General features: G+C 40.1%; 1 protein-coding gene across 1 annotated transcript; it reads left to right on the forward strand.

Annotated features, from left to right (window-relative positions):
* LOC111465636 (transcription factor bHLH94-like) lies at positions 1 to 2136 on the forward strand. Its single transcript, XM_023110118.1, has 3 exons — positions 1 to 535; positions 614 to 934; positions 1824 to 2136. The coding sequence occupies exons 1-3, from the start codon at positions 227 to 229 to the stop codon at positions 1917 to 1919; spliced, it is 726 nt and encodes a 241-aa protein (XP_022965886.1). The 5' UTR covers positions 1 to 226; the 3' UTR covers positions 1920 to 2136.
* Positions 2137 to 12724: the final 10588 nt, after the last annotated feature.

Below are 12724 nucleotides of genomic sequence, written 5' to 3' on the forward strand. Positions count from 1 at the left end.
AAAATTCCATTGAAATAACTTGTGGGTCTCAAGAACAAGATGGGTGTGTTTATTATTATGTGTTTATATGTCTTTTTTCCCTTCTTTCTCTTCCTCCTTCACGTGCAATATTCTGTAGATTTGTTCATCAAAACCCTTTAAAAACCCCATTTTTCTCATCATTTTCCATCTTTTTCAAATGGGTTTCACTTAAAATTAGTGATTTTGATCCAAAATCAAGAGAAAAATGGCATTAGAAGCTGTTGTTTTCTCTCAAGATCTTTACTCCTTGTTTGCTGGAGGCCTCAGCTTTGAATATCCTCAAATCCCTCATGATTTTCCCGAGAAACAAACAGAAAATCCGCCATTGGAGCTCGAATCAAGAACACCAAACCCAGTTAAGCCAAGAAAACGACGACCCAAATCCCGCAAGAACAAACAAGAAATCGAGAATCAAAGAATGACCCACATCGCTGTTGAACGAAATCGAAGAAAACAGATGAATGAATATCTCTCTGTTCTTCGTTCTTTAATGCCAGATTCATATATTCAAAGAGTATCTCTCATTTTCCTTCATTTTCTTTCATTTTCCTTCTATCCAAACAGATTTCGAAATGGGTTCTTGTTGTTTCAGGGAGATCAAGCTTCAATCGTTGGTGGAGCTATAAATTTCGTTAAGGAATTAGAACAACAAGTTCAGTTTCTCTCAACAGATTCAAGTTCTTGTTCTTCTTGTTCTTCTTCTTGTTCTTCATCTTCTCAAACTCAGAGCTCCTCCATTGCTGATATTGAAGTAACAATGGTGGAAAATCATGCAAATTTGAAAATCAGATCAAAAAAACGACCAAAACAGGTCTTGAAAATTGTAGCTGGATTGCAAGCTCTGTTCCTCTCTGTTCTTCATCTCAATATCTCAACGATGAACCAAGTTGTTCATTACTGTCTCAGTGTTAAGGTTAGCTTATCATACCATTGCAAGATTCTTGTCTTAAATTTAGTCATATTAATAGAATTCTCAAATATCGAATAAAGAAGTCGTGAGCCTCGAAAGAGTGTACTTTATTCGAGGACTCTAGAGGAGTCGAGCCTCGATTAATGGGAGGCAGTTCGAGGGCTTTAGAGGTCTCAGGGGAGGCTAGTGAACTTTATTCGAGGGGAGGATGACCGAAGATTGTCCACATTGGCTAATTTAGGGAATGATCATGAGTTTAGAAGTAAGAAATACGACATGAGGTCTTTTGGGAAAGCTCAAATATGCTCAAAGTGAACAATATCATACCATTGTGAAGATTCGTGTTTACTAACATGGTATCAAAGTCATGCCCTTAACTTAGTTATGTTAATAGAATTCTCAAATGTCGAACAAATAAGTGGTGAGCCTCGAAAGATAGTTAAAAATGACTCAAGTATCGGACAAAGAGTGTACTTTGTTCGAGGATTCTAGAGAAGGAGTTAAGCCTCGATTAATAGGAGACTGTTCGAGAACTTCATAGGCCTCAGGTGAAGCTCTATAGTGTACTTTATTTGAGGGCCCTTAACTTAGCTATGTCAATAAAATCCTCAAATATCGAACAAAGAAGTCATGAGCCTCGAAAGATAGTCAAAAGTGACTCAAGTATAAGACAAATGGAGTACTTTGTTCGATGACTCTAGCGAAGGAATCGAGTCTCGATTAAGGGGAGGTTATACGAGGGTTCCATAGGCTTCAGGGGAAGCCATGAGAGCTTACGTTTAAAGGGGAGAATATCATACTATTGTGGAGATTCGTGATTCCTTACCTCGTAAAGATTCATTTTTTTAATGGTTTTTTTGGTTAAAAAAACGCTTGGATTTGTTGTTTGTAGGTTGAAGACGACTGCAAGCTGAGCTCTGTTGATGAAATTGCTTGTGCTCTACATCAGTTGCTTAGTAGAATCGAAGTGGAATCTGTTATGAACTGATAATTTGTGAAATTTGGTGTTGTTTTTGGATTAACTTTGTGTTCTAAGCTCAGTTCTTTCAATTTTTATGTTTAATTTCTGAAGAATTTGTAAATTTAATCAGTGGGTTTGTTCTACGATGTTCTTGGAAGAAGGACAAAAAGCAGTTTTCTCTGCAAATCTCCATGAAAAAAGGAGTTTGAATTGAAATTTGAAGGTCTGATTCAAATCTGAAAAACACTTTTTGGTTAAATGCTTCCGGTCTAGAATCAATTTGATCTGTTCGTTTTGGCTTGTTATGTATCGTCGAAAATCTCACGATTTTAAAATGTGTCTACTGTAGAGAGGGTCTAGCCCTACTCCGATCAGTGTGTCGCAGTGATTGGCTCTGATTCCATTTGTAACCGTATAAGTCCACCACTAGTAGATATTATCTGTTTTGGCTTGTTACATACCATTGGTGACTGGAGACTGACTTTGATACCATTTGTAACAGCTCAAGTCCACCACTAGTAGATATTATCCGCTTTGACTTGTTATGTACCATCGGTGACTGGAGGCTGACTCTAATACCATTTGTAACTGCTCAATCTCACTGTTAGTATATATTGTCTGCTTAGCTCGTTACGTATTACCATCATTCTCATGATTTTTAAAACGCGTACATTATGGAGAGGGTCTAACTCTACTCGGATTAGTGTCTCGCACTGTTTAGTGACTAACTTTGATACCATTTGTAACATTCCAAACCCCCTTCTAGTAGATATTGTTCATTTGACTTGTTACGTACCATCAATGACTGAAGACTAGCTCTAATACCATTTGTAACAGCTCAAGTCCACCATTAGTATATTATCAGCTTTGGCTTGTTATGTACCATCGGTGACTCGAGACTGGCTCTGATATCATTTGTAACAACCGAAGCCCACCGTTAGTTGATATTGAAAGCTTAGCCCGTTACGTATCACTGTCATCCTCATGATTTTAAAACGCATCTACTATGGAGAGGGTCTAGCCCTACTCCGATCAGTGTCTCGGACTATCTGGAGACTAGCTTTGATACCATTTGTAACAGCTCAAGCCTACCTCTAGTAGATATTTTTCATTTTGGCTTGTTACGCACCATCGGTGACTGGAGACTAGTTTTGATACCATTTGTAACGCCCAAAGTCCACAACTAGTAGACATTATATGCTTTCACTTGTAACGTACCACCGTCTGGCGATTGGAGACTGGCTCTAATACTATTTGTAACGACTCAAGCCCACCGTTAGTAGATATTGACTACTTTGCCCCGTTACGTATCACTATCAGTCTCACGGTTTAAAACACGTCTACTAGTAAAAGATGACCACTACTCCAATTATGAGACAATACATTACGAGACAAAACAGATAATATCTACTAGCGGTGGACACTACTCCAAATAATTAAATTATTTCTAAACGGTTAACGTATAATACGTTTATTTTTAATAAATCATCCCCACATCATTTCAAACATGTTTATAGTTTTTAAAAAATATAAAATTAAACTAAAAAATTATTTATTTATTATTTTAAACAATTTATTTGTGGGACATTTCTACAAATATTAAAAGAAAAAGGGATAGGCTTCCAATAGACGAAAATAGCCTTAATTCTCAAAGAAAGTATAGGGTTATTTTTGTCTTTTAGAAAAGATTCCACCTTTAACCTCTCTTCTTTGTCTTCATCTTATTGTTTTGTAGCGAAGAAATATAGGTTAAAAGATTCCAATTTTTTTCTCTCTCATATCATTTTTCAAACCCTTTTTGTTATTAATATTAATATTTATATATATATTATTTTAAGAGAAACATATAAAAATAAATATAAAATGGTGAGGGTTTTATGTCTCTTGATACTAAGAAGAATACAAAAGAGCTTCATAGATTATGTTTTGTGCTTTATAGACATGTCAAATATTTCATAAAAAAACAACATTAATATGAACATTAATGTCTTTTTCATGTTTTTTTTTTTTTTATAAAAAAAAGTGTAAAGTGAAAGATTGACTACTTAGGCCTAATGTAAATGAGTGAGAAATTGTGAGATCCCACGATCCCATATTGGTTGGGGAGGAGAATGAAACGCCTTTTATAAGAGTGTGAAAACATTTCTCTAGTAGGCGTGTTTTAAAGTCTTGAGGGGAAGCCTGAAAGAGAGCCCAAATAGGACAATATTTGCTCGCGGTGGGCCTTGACCATTACAAATGGTATCAGAGCCAGACACGGGGCGATGTGCCAGTGAGGAGGGTGAGCCCTGAAGGGAGGTAGATAGGAGTCGGTGTACCAACGAGGAGACTGAGCCCTGAAGAGGGGGGGAGGGTAGACACGAGGCGGTATGTCAACGAGAAGGCTGAGCCCTGAAGGGGAGTAGACACGAGGCGGTGTGTCAGGGGCTCCGAAGGGGGTAGACACGAGACGGTGTACCAGCGGGCTGGAGGCTGAGCCCTGAAGGGGAGTAGACAAGAGGCGGTGTGCCAGCAAGAACGTTGGGCTCCGAAGGGGGGTTAATTTGGTGGGGATCCCACATGAATTGGAGAAAGGAACGAGTGTCAGCAAGGACGCAGGATCCCAAAGGGGAGTGGATTGTGAGATCCAAGCCCAAAGAGGTGTCTGCTAGCAGTAGGTATATGCAGCACCCAATGTCTCAGATTTGGACCAGAGTTTGGAATCTGAATAGGGCCTGACATGCTCTAGCAAAATAAGCACGTCGTATACCTGTTAAGAGTGAAGACTATCCTGATAAACCACACATCTTCATTCATATATGGTATCGATTAATTCATGTACCACTCCTTAGATATTATTTGATTTGTTTAAGAATGTTTTTATTTAGAAAAAATCAGTACTTAAAATCTAACCAACGGCTAATTTCTTTTGTCTGCTTCGTTAGGACTATTATATAGTTGTGGGAAGGAAGATATCGATAACTATATATATCAACAAGGTGCACCTTCCTTTTCAGCAGTACAATCATAAAAACTTCATGGTTAAACAAGCTTTGTTTTCCTTAATGAAAAACAAAACATACTGAAAGGACTTGTGTTAGTCTATCGGGATAGTTTACACTCTTAGAAGTGAAGTGTAAGTACGTAACGTGATCATGTCGCAGGAAAATGTCGGAACCATCAGAAGCCCAACTTTCCTTTAAAGTCTTAATGTATCACGAGGAATGAACGTTTTAAGTATAAAGTGTGTAAGTACGTAACGTGATCATGTCGCAGGAAAATGTCGGAACCATCAGAAGCCCGACTTTCCTTTAAAGTCTTAATGTATCACGAGGAATGAACGTTTGAAGTATAAAGTATGCAATTAAATAATTGAGGGAACATTACTATATATATGTTACCTAAATGTGGGACAATTGAGTGGAAAACTTTGGATTTTTTTAGAATAATGTTTTGATTACAATAATAATGATTCTAATCAGCCCATTGATTTTATATTCATGCATTTAATTACATGTCTACACATTATAGGGAAAGATCTTTGCATTTTTTTTTTTTTTTGGAATATTTTCAAAATTTTATGTAAATTTTTTAAAATGTCAATGCATTTGATATTCTAATTATATTCTAATAAATTGCATGTATAATTACAAAATAATAATAATAATAATAATAAATAAATAAAATTGGTTGAGGAGGAGAACAAAACCCCCCTTTATAAGGATGTGAAAACCTTCCTATCGGCTAGCGGTGGGTCTGGGCCATTACAAATGATATCAGAGCCAGACACGAGGCGGTGTGCCAGTAAGGACGTTGGGCCCCAAAGGGGATGGATTTGGCAGGGTCCCACATCGATTGGAGAAAATAACGAGTGCCAATGAGTACGTTGGGCCTCGAAGGGGGTGGATTGTGTGGAAACCTTCTCGTGCGTAGTGTCACGATCATGCTCGTCCAAGGCGTGTTGCCCATGGCCGCATGCCCATGACAAGCCCAACCCTTTATGTCTTTTCATATTCTAGTGTTTTACTTTTATATTTCTAGGAAGTATAACGTTTTAGAAATATCATGTCTAGGCCTGTCAGACATGAAATGCCTCAGAATGTACTATAGGGGGATACGACTAGTTGTCAACTTCTCCCTACCCAAGGTTATATACTGTAAGCCGTTGTTATTTCTCTCTTGCTTGCTTATATAACGTCTCTTTCGAAAATCTCTCTCTGCCCTCACTTTCTAAAACCTTCTCTTAAAATCGAGGCCAGAGGCTCAAGCATACATCGCTTGGTTGTAGGCGATGCAAGAACGAATTGGCTTAGCTCACTTGTCGTTGGAAAGTAAGTGCCGCACAATCGCAAGTCCGCTGCCATTGAAAGTGCGATTGTGACGAGTGGTATTAGAGCTTTGTAAGCTCCGTGAAATAGCAAAGACAGAGAACATGTCGACGACAAAGTCGACACCCAAAGCACAAGCCGACCGACTTACTTTAATAGAGGAGGAAATGTTGTATCTCAAAGGAAATGTTGTATCTCAAAGAAGTCCCTGACACCATCCGCTTCTAGGAAGCACAGGTGAAAGAATTGAGTGAAGAAGTCGTAGAAATTGACGCAATGAGTAACCGCCTGGATGGGTTTCCAATCGCAGAACTGATGTTTCTAGTGACCTCACTCGAAGAAAAGTTTGCTCCTATGAGAAGCCCAAGACCGTCTGGTAGCCCCGATAGCTCTGTCGCACACGAGGGACGTGACGAAGAGTTCGACGTGCTACAAAATACAATGATGAGTTTGTTCAATGGATTAGCTAACGAATTCAGAACAACGATTGATGACATGCAAGAAAAGATGTCCGCCATGAACACCCGAATGGAGGTGACCATGAAAGCCGTGGAGAACGTCTAGGCTGGGCAAACTAATACAGGATCCAACAAACTGAAGTTTCCCGAACCTAGACCTTTCAAAGGGAACTAGGATGCCAAAGAGTTGGAGAACTTCATCTTTGATGTCGAACAGTACTTCAAAGCCACACCGGCTTGTACCGACGACATGAAGGTGACAGTAGCCTCGATGTATCTCATAAACGACGCCAAACTTTGGTGGCGTTTGAAGGTACAAGACATCGAGAATGGATTGTACACCATAGACTTGTGGGAAGACCTCAAGAGAGAGTTGAGGGACCAATTCCTCCCTGAAAACGTAGATCATCTAGCAATGGAAAAACTAATAGCTCTAAAGCAAACTGGAAGCACAAGGGACTATGTCAGACAATTTTCGACCTTGATGCTAGATATTAGGGGCACATCAGAGAAGAACAAGATGTTCTTTATAAATGGGTTAAAATCGTGGGCAAAAAAAAAAATACACGAGAAAAAGGTCCAAGACCTAGCTACCGCAATTGTCAGTGTCGAGAGACTCCTAAACTATGGGAACGAGGCGAGTTACCAAAGAAAAACAACACAGGCCCCAAACATTGGGGGCAAAACATATAAGCCGCCAGGTCACCAAAATGGAAGCCCCAATAGGCCAAACGGAGGTAACGACAGACCAAGCGGGTGGACAGATAAACCTCCTCAGAACAACCAAGCAGGGACATCTCGAGGACCTTACCCTCAAAGGAACCACCCGACAACACCTTTACAATGCATATTATGTAAAGGCCCCCACAAAGTGTCTGGTTGTTCTCATCGGGCCTCTCTCACTGCACTCCAAGTGTCCATCCAAGAGAGCAATGACACAAGAGTCGAGACTATGCTAGACAAGAAGGAAGATCAAGACAACCCCCGAATGGTCAGGCTCAAATTCCTGTCAGCCTTTCAACGGAAGGTCGAACTGAAGGAGATAATAGAGAAAGGGCTCATGTTTGTAGATGCGACAATATACTCTCGACCGAGCAAGAGCACTTTGATAGACTCAGGAGCGACTCACAACTTCATCGCCGATCAAGAAACCTGAAGATTGGGACTCACCATAGGAAAGGACCCTGGAAAAATGAAAGCCTCAACTTCGGGCCTTGCCTATTGTGGGAGTTTCCATAAGAGTCCCCTTCAAATTAGGGACTTGGACAGGAGAGCTGGACCTTGTCGTAGTTTGCATGGACGACTTTGACGTGGTACTTGGGATGGAGTTCCTCCTAGAACACAAAGTTATCCCAATGCCACTGGTGAAATGCTTGGTGATCACCGACCGCAATCCCATAGTAACACCTGCAAGCATCAAGCAGCCAGGTAATCTTAGAATGATCTCGGCCATACAATTGAAAAGAGGGCTCGCACGAGAGGAACCTACATTTATGCTATACCACTAATGGAAGAAGTGACTACCGAGGAAACTATCCCAAACGAAATCAAGGAGGTACTAAACAGTTACGCTGACATAATGCCAGAGAGCCTACCACAAACATTACCACCCCGTCGAGGCATTGATCACAAAATTGAACTCCTTCTCGGTTAAACCCCCAGCAAAGAACGCATACTGGATGGCTCCCCTTGAGCTAGCCGAATTGAGGAAACAACTAGATGAGTTGTTGACGGCAGGATTCATCCGCCTGACAAAAGCACCTTACGGAGCCCCCGTACTATTTTAGAAAAAAAAGGATGGGACATTGCGTCTGTGCATAGATTATAAAGCCTTAAACAAGGTGACGGTACGCAACAAGTACCCACTACCGATAATATCCGACTTGTTCGACCAACTTCATGGGGCCAAATACTTCACGAAGTTGGACTTACGATCAGGGTACTACCAAGTACGTATCGCCGAGGGGGCGAGTTCAAGACGACGTGCGTGACAAGATATGGGGCCTTCGAGTTCCTGGTGATGCCCTTTGGCTTGACAAACGCCCCAGCTACGTTTTGCACGTTAATGAACCAGGTTTTCTACGAATACTTGGATCAGTTCGTCATAGTATACCTCGACGACATAGTTGTATACAACACAACCCTAGAGAAACACGAGGTACTCTTGAAGCTGGTATTTGACAAGCTGCGGCAGAATCAGTTGTACGTCAAGAAAGAAAAATGTGCCTTCGTGCAGACAAGCATCAACTTCCTCGGACATGTCATCAGTTGTGAACAGATCAGGATGGATAGTGATAAGATAAAAGCTATCCAAGAGTGGAAAGTCCCTACTTCCGTATCCGATGTGCGATCCTTCTTAGGATTAGCAAACTACTATAGGCAGTTCGTCGAAGGGTTTTCACGACGAGCCACCCCTTTAACGGAGCTCCTGAAGAAAGACCACCCTTGGTCGTGGTCAAATAAATGTCAAATGACCTTTGAAGATCTGAAGGCAACCATGACAAGGGGTCCTGTCCTCGGGTTAGTAGATGTTACAAAGCCATTTGATATAGAAATACATGCTTCCGACTTTGCCATAGGCAGTGTCCTTATTCAAGAAGGGCACCCCATCGCTTACGAAAGTCGAAAGCTCAATGATGCCGAATGGAGATACACTGTCTCCGAAAAGGAAATGGTGGTTGTAGTTCATGCCTACGAGTCTGGAGACAGTATCTCTTGGGATCACAGTTCATAGTGAAGACGGATAACAGCGCCATCTGCCACTTCTTCGATCAACCAAAATTAACAGCAAAACAAGCCCGGTGGCAAGAGTCGTTGGCGGATTTCGACTTCAAATTCGAACACAAGGTAGGGAAGAGTAATCAAGCAGCCGATGCACTGAGTCGGAAGGGCGAACATGCGGCCCTGTGCATGTTAGCCCATATTTATTCAAGTAAGATCGATGGATCGATGCGCGACATCATCAAAGAACATTTACACAAAGACCCATCGGTCAAAGCTGTCGTCGAACTAGCTAAAGCTGGGAAGACACGATAGTTTTGGGTCGAGGGAGACCTTCTAATGACTAAAGGAAACAAGTTATAAGTCCCAAGAACGGGAGAACTGAGGAAGAAGCTCATTCAGGAATGTCATGATACCTTATGGGCAGGACACCCTGGGTGGCAAAGAACGTATGCCCTAATCAAAAAGGGTACTTCTGGCCGAATATGCGGGACGATATCATGTAGTACACCAAGACGTGCCTCATCTGCCAACAAGAAAAAGTCGAGAAAGCCAAAGTCTCGGGACTCTTTGAACCTCTACCTGTGCCAACAAGATCTTGGAAAAGTATGTCTCTGGACTTCATAACACACCTCCCAAAAGTTGGAGAATATGACGCCATCTTGGTTATCGTAGATCGGTTCTCGAAATATGCGACGTTTGTTCCCACTCCCAAATTATGCTCGGATGAACTAACAGCCCAACTATTTTTCAAACACGTTGTCAAGTTATGGGGCATTCCGTCGAGCATCATTAGTGATAGGGATGGTAGGTTCATTGGCACATTTTAGACCGAACTATTCGCCTTCTTGTGAACGAATTTAAACATCTCTTCGAGCTACCATCCCCAAATCGATGGACAGACGGAACGGTTCAACTACTTGCTCAAAGAATACTTACGTCACTTCGTCGATGCTCGCTAGAAGAACTGGATACAACGTCTACGGGGAAGAGCCCCTTTGAAATTGTAAGTGGACGATAACCGGCCTTACCACATATTATTGATCATCCTTATGCTTGGAAAAACCCTCAAGCTCAAAACTTCACAAGAGAATGGAAGCAAACAAAAGATATAGCCCGGGCATATTTAGAGAAAGCTTCCAAGCATATGAAGAAGTGGGCGGACAAGAAGCGTTGCCCCCTTCAATTCCGAGCAGGAGATCAAGTCCTCATCAAGTTGAGACCAGAACAGATCAGATTTCGCAGCCGAAAGGACCAGCGACTAGTTCAAAAATATGAAGGCCCGGTTTAAGTTCTCAAAAAGATCGGGGCTACCTCCTACAGAGTTGCACTACCCACATGGATGAAAATCCACCTAGTAATTCATGTGAGCAACTTGAAGCCTTATCACCCTGACCCAGACGACGACTAACGAAATGTAATCACAAGACCGAGCATCGATTTGAAACAAAGAGACAACAAAGAAATAGAGAAGATCCTAGCCGACAGGGTTAGGAAGATAGGAAGACCCGTACGAACGATTCGTGAATTCCTTGTCAAATGAAAGAATCTCCCTATGGAAGAAACCAGCTGGGAACTCGCCGAAGATCTAGACTCCGCCGCCACCCACATCGCCAGGTTCAAAAGTAGTCGGTTGACAGGGACGTCAACCAATTAGGTGGGGGAGGATGTCACGGTCATGCTCGTCCAAGGTGTGTTGCCCATGGCCGCATGCCCATGACAAGCCCAACCCTTTATGTATTTTCATATTCTAGTGTTTTACTTTTATATTTCTAGGAAGTATGACGTTTCAGAAATATCATGTCTAGGCCTGTCAGACATGAAATGCCTCAGAATATACTATAGGGGGATACGACTAGTTGTCAACTTCTCCCTACCCAAGGTTATATACTGTAAGCCGTTGTTATTTCTCTCTTGCTTGCTTATATAACGTCTCTTTCAAAAATCTCTCTTTCGTAAATTTCTCTCTGCCCTTGCTTTCTAAAACCTTCTCTTAAAACCGAGGCCAGAGGCTCGAGCATACGTCACTTGGCCGTAGGCACGCAAGAACGAATTGGCTTAGCTCACTTGTCGTTGGAAAGTGAGTGTCGCACAATCGCAAGTCCGCTGCCATTGAAAGTGCGATTGTAACACGTAGCATACGCGTTTTAAAGCCTTGAGAGGAAGCTCGAAAGAAAAAGTCCAAAGAGAACAATATTTGCTAGCAGTGGGTTTAGGCCGTTACACAAGTCATATCCAGGATTTAGAATTTGGATTTGACACCTAATGACCTCGACATTGTCACGCTACCTACTCCTATGATTGGACAATATCTGCTAGCGGTGGGTTTGAGCCGTTACACGAGTCATACCCAGGATTTAGAATCTGGATTCGACACCTAATGACCCCAACATTGTCATGCTACCTAGTCCTATGATTGAACCACCGAAAACAAAGGTGCATCTTATTGGTATAGATAAGTGTTACAAGACATATATTATCGATCTAGTAACATTTCAATTTCTTAATTTTTTTAAATAGAAAAATCAAACATGTTTAATAATTATTTCTAATTTATTTTTTTATTTAAAAAAGAAGTATAGGGATGTTCATGAGTTGCTTGTGTTAGGTTGAAACATTTTTTCGAATGAGTCCAAAATTTTTTCAACCTGAACAACTCTTATTAAATAATGAACTTAACTCAATCCAACCTTAATTTTTTTGAAATTTTTGAAATTTTTCTTAAAAAATTTAATGGTATTATTAAAATTTTTGAAAATTTAAAATATTTTCGAGAAAAAAAAAACGGACTTCAAAAGTATTTTTATTAATTTAACGTATTTTTATTAATTTAACGTAAATAATTGATGCAAAGAAAAAATGGGACATTGAATTGTAGACCAAACGCTTACATTTCACCTAACATAATCCTTTGACTTCAACTTTGTTTTAGAACAATCAAAATCTTCTTTGCCTACTTAATACTTAACCTTTTTGTGTGTTTAAAATTCAAACCAAATCAAATAAAAAATTTAAAAGACGTTTTTTTTTATCCAATATCGAATAATTTAAACATATATTATGAAATCCGATGAATGAAAGAAATATGAAACGCTTAATCATCGAAAAATGTATCTTCATCTATAAAAATCACGAGAAAAAACAGGTTAAACGGGTCAATTAATTTTTTAATTTTTTAATTGTTATTAACCCGTTCCACGTCTTCTAAAATTTATGAACTTACACAAAATTAAATTTTTATATTTTTGATAGATTAATTAATTTTTTTTATTTTTTTATTTTAATTTTAATTTTTTTTAAAGTTTTTAAAACGCTACAAAAAAAAAAAAAAAAAAAAAAAAGAATA

Source organism: Cucurbita maxima, unplaced genomic scaffold (genome assembly GCF_002738345.1).
Source record: "Cucurbita maxima cultivar Rimu unplaced genomic scaffold, Cmax_1.0 Cma_Scf00029, whole genome shotgun sequence".
Lineage (NCBI taxonomy): Eukaryota > Viridiplantae > Streptophyta > Magnoliopsida > Cucurbitales > Cucurbitaceae > Cucurbita > Cucurbita maxima.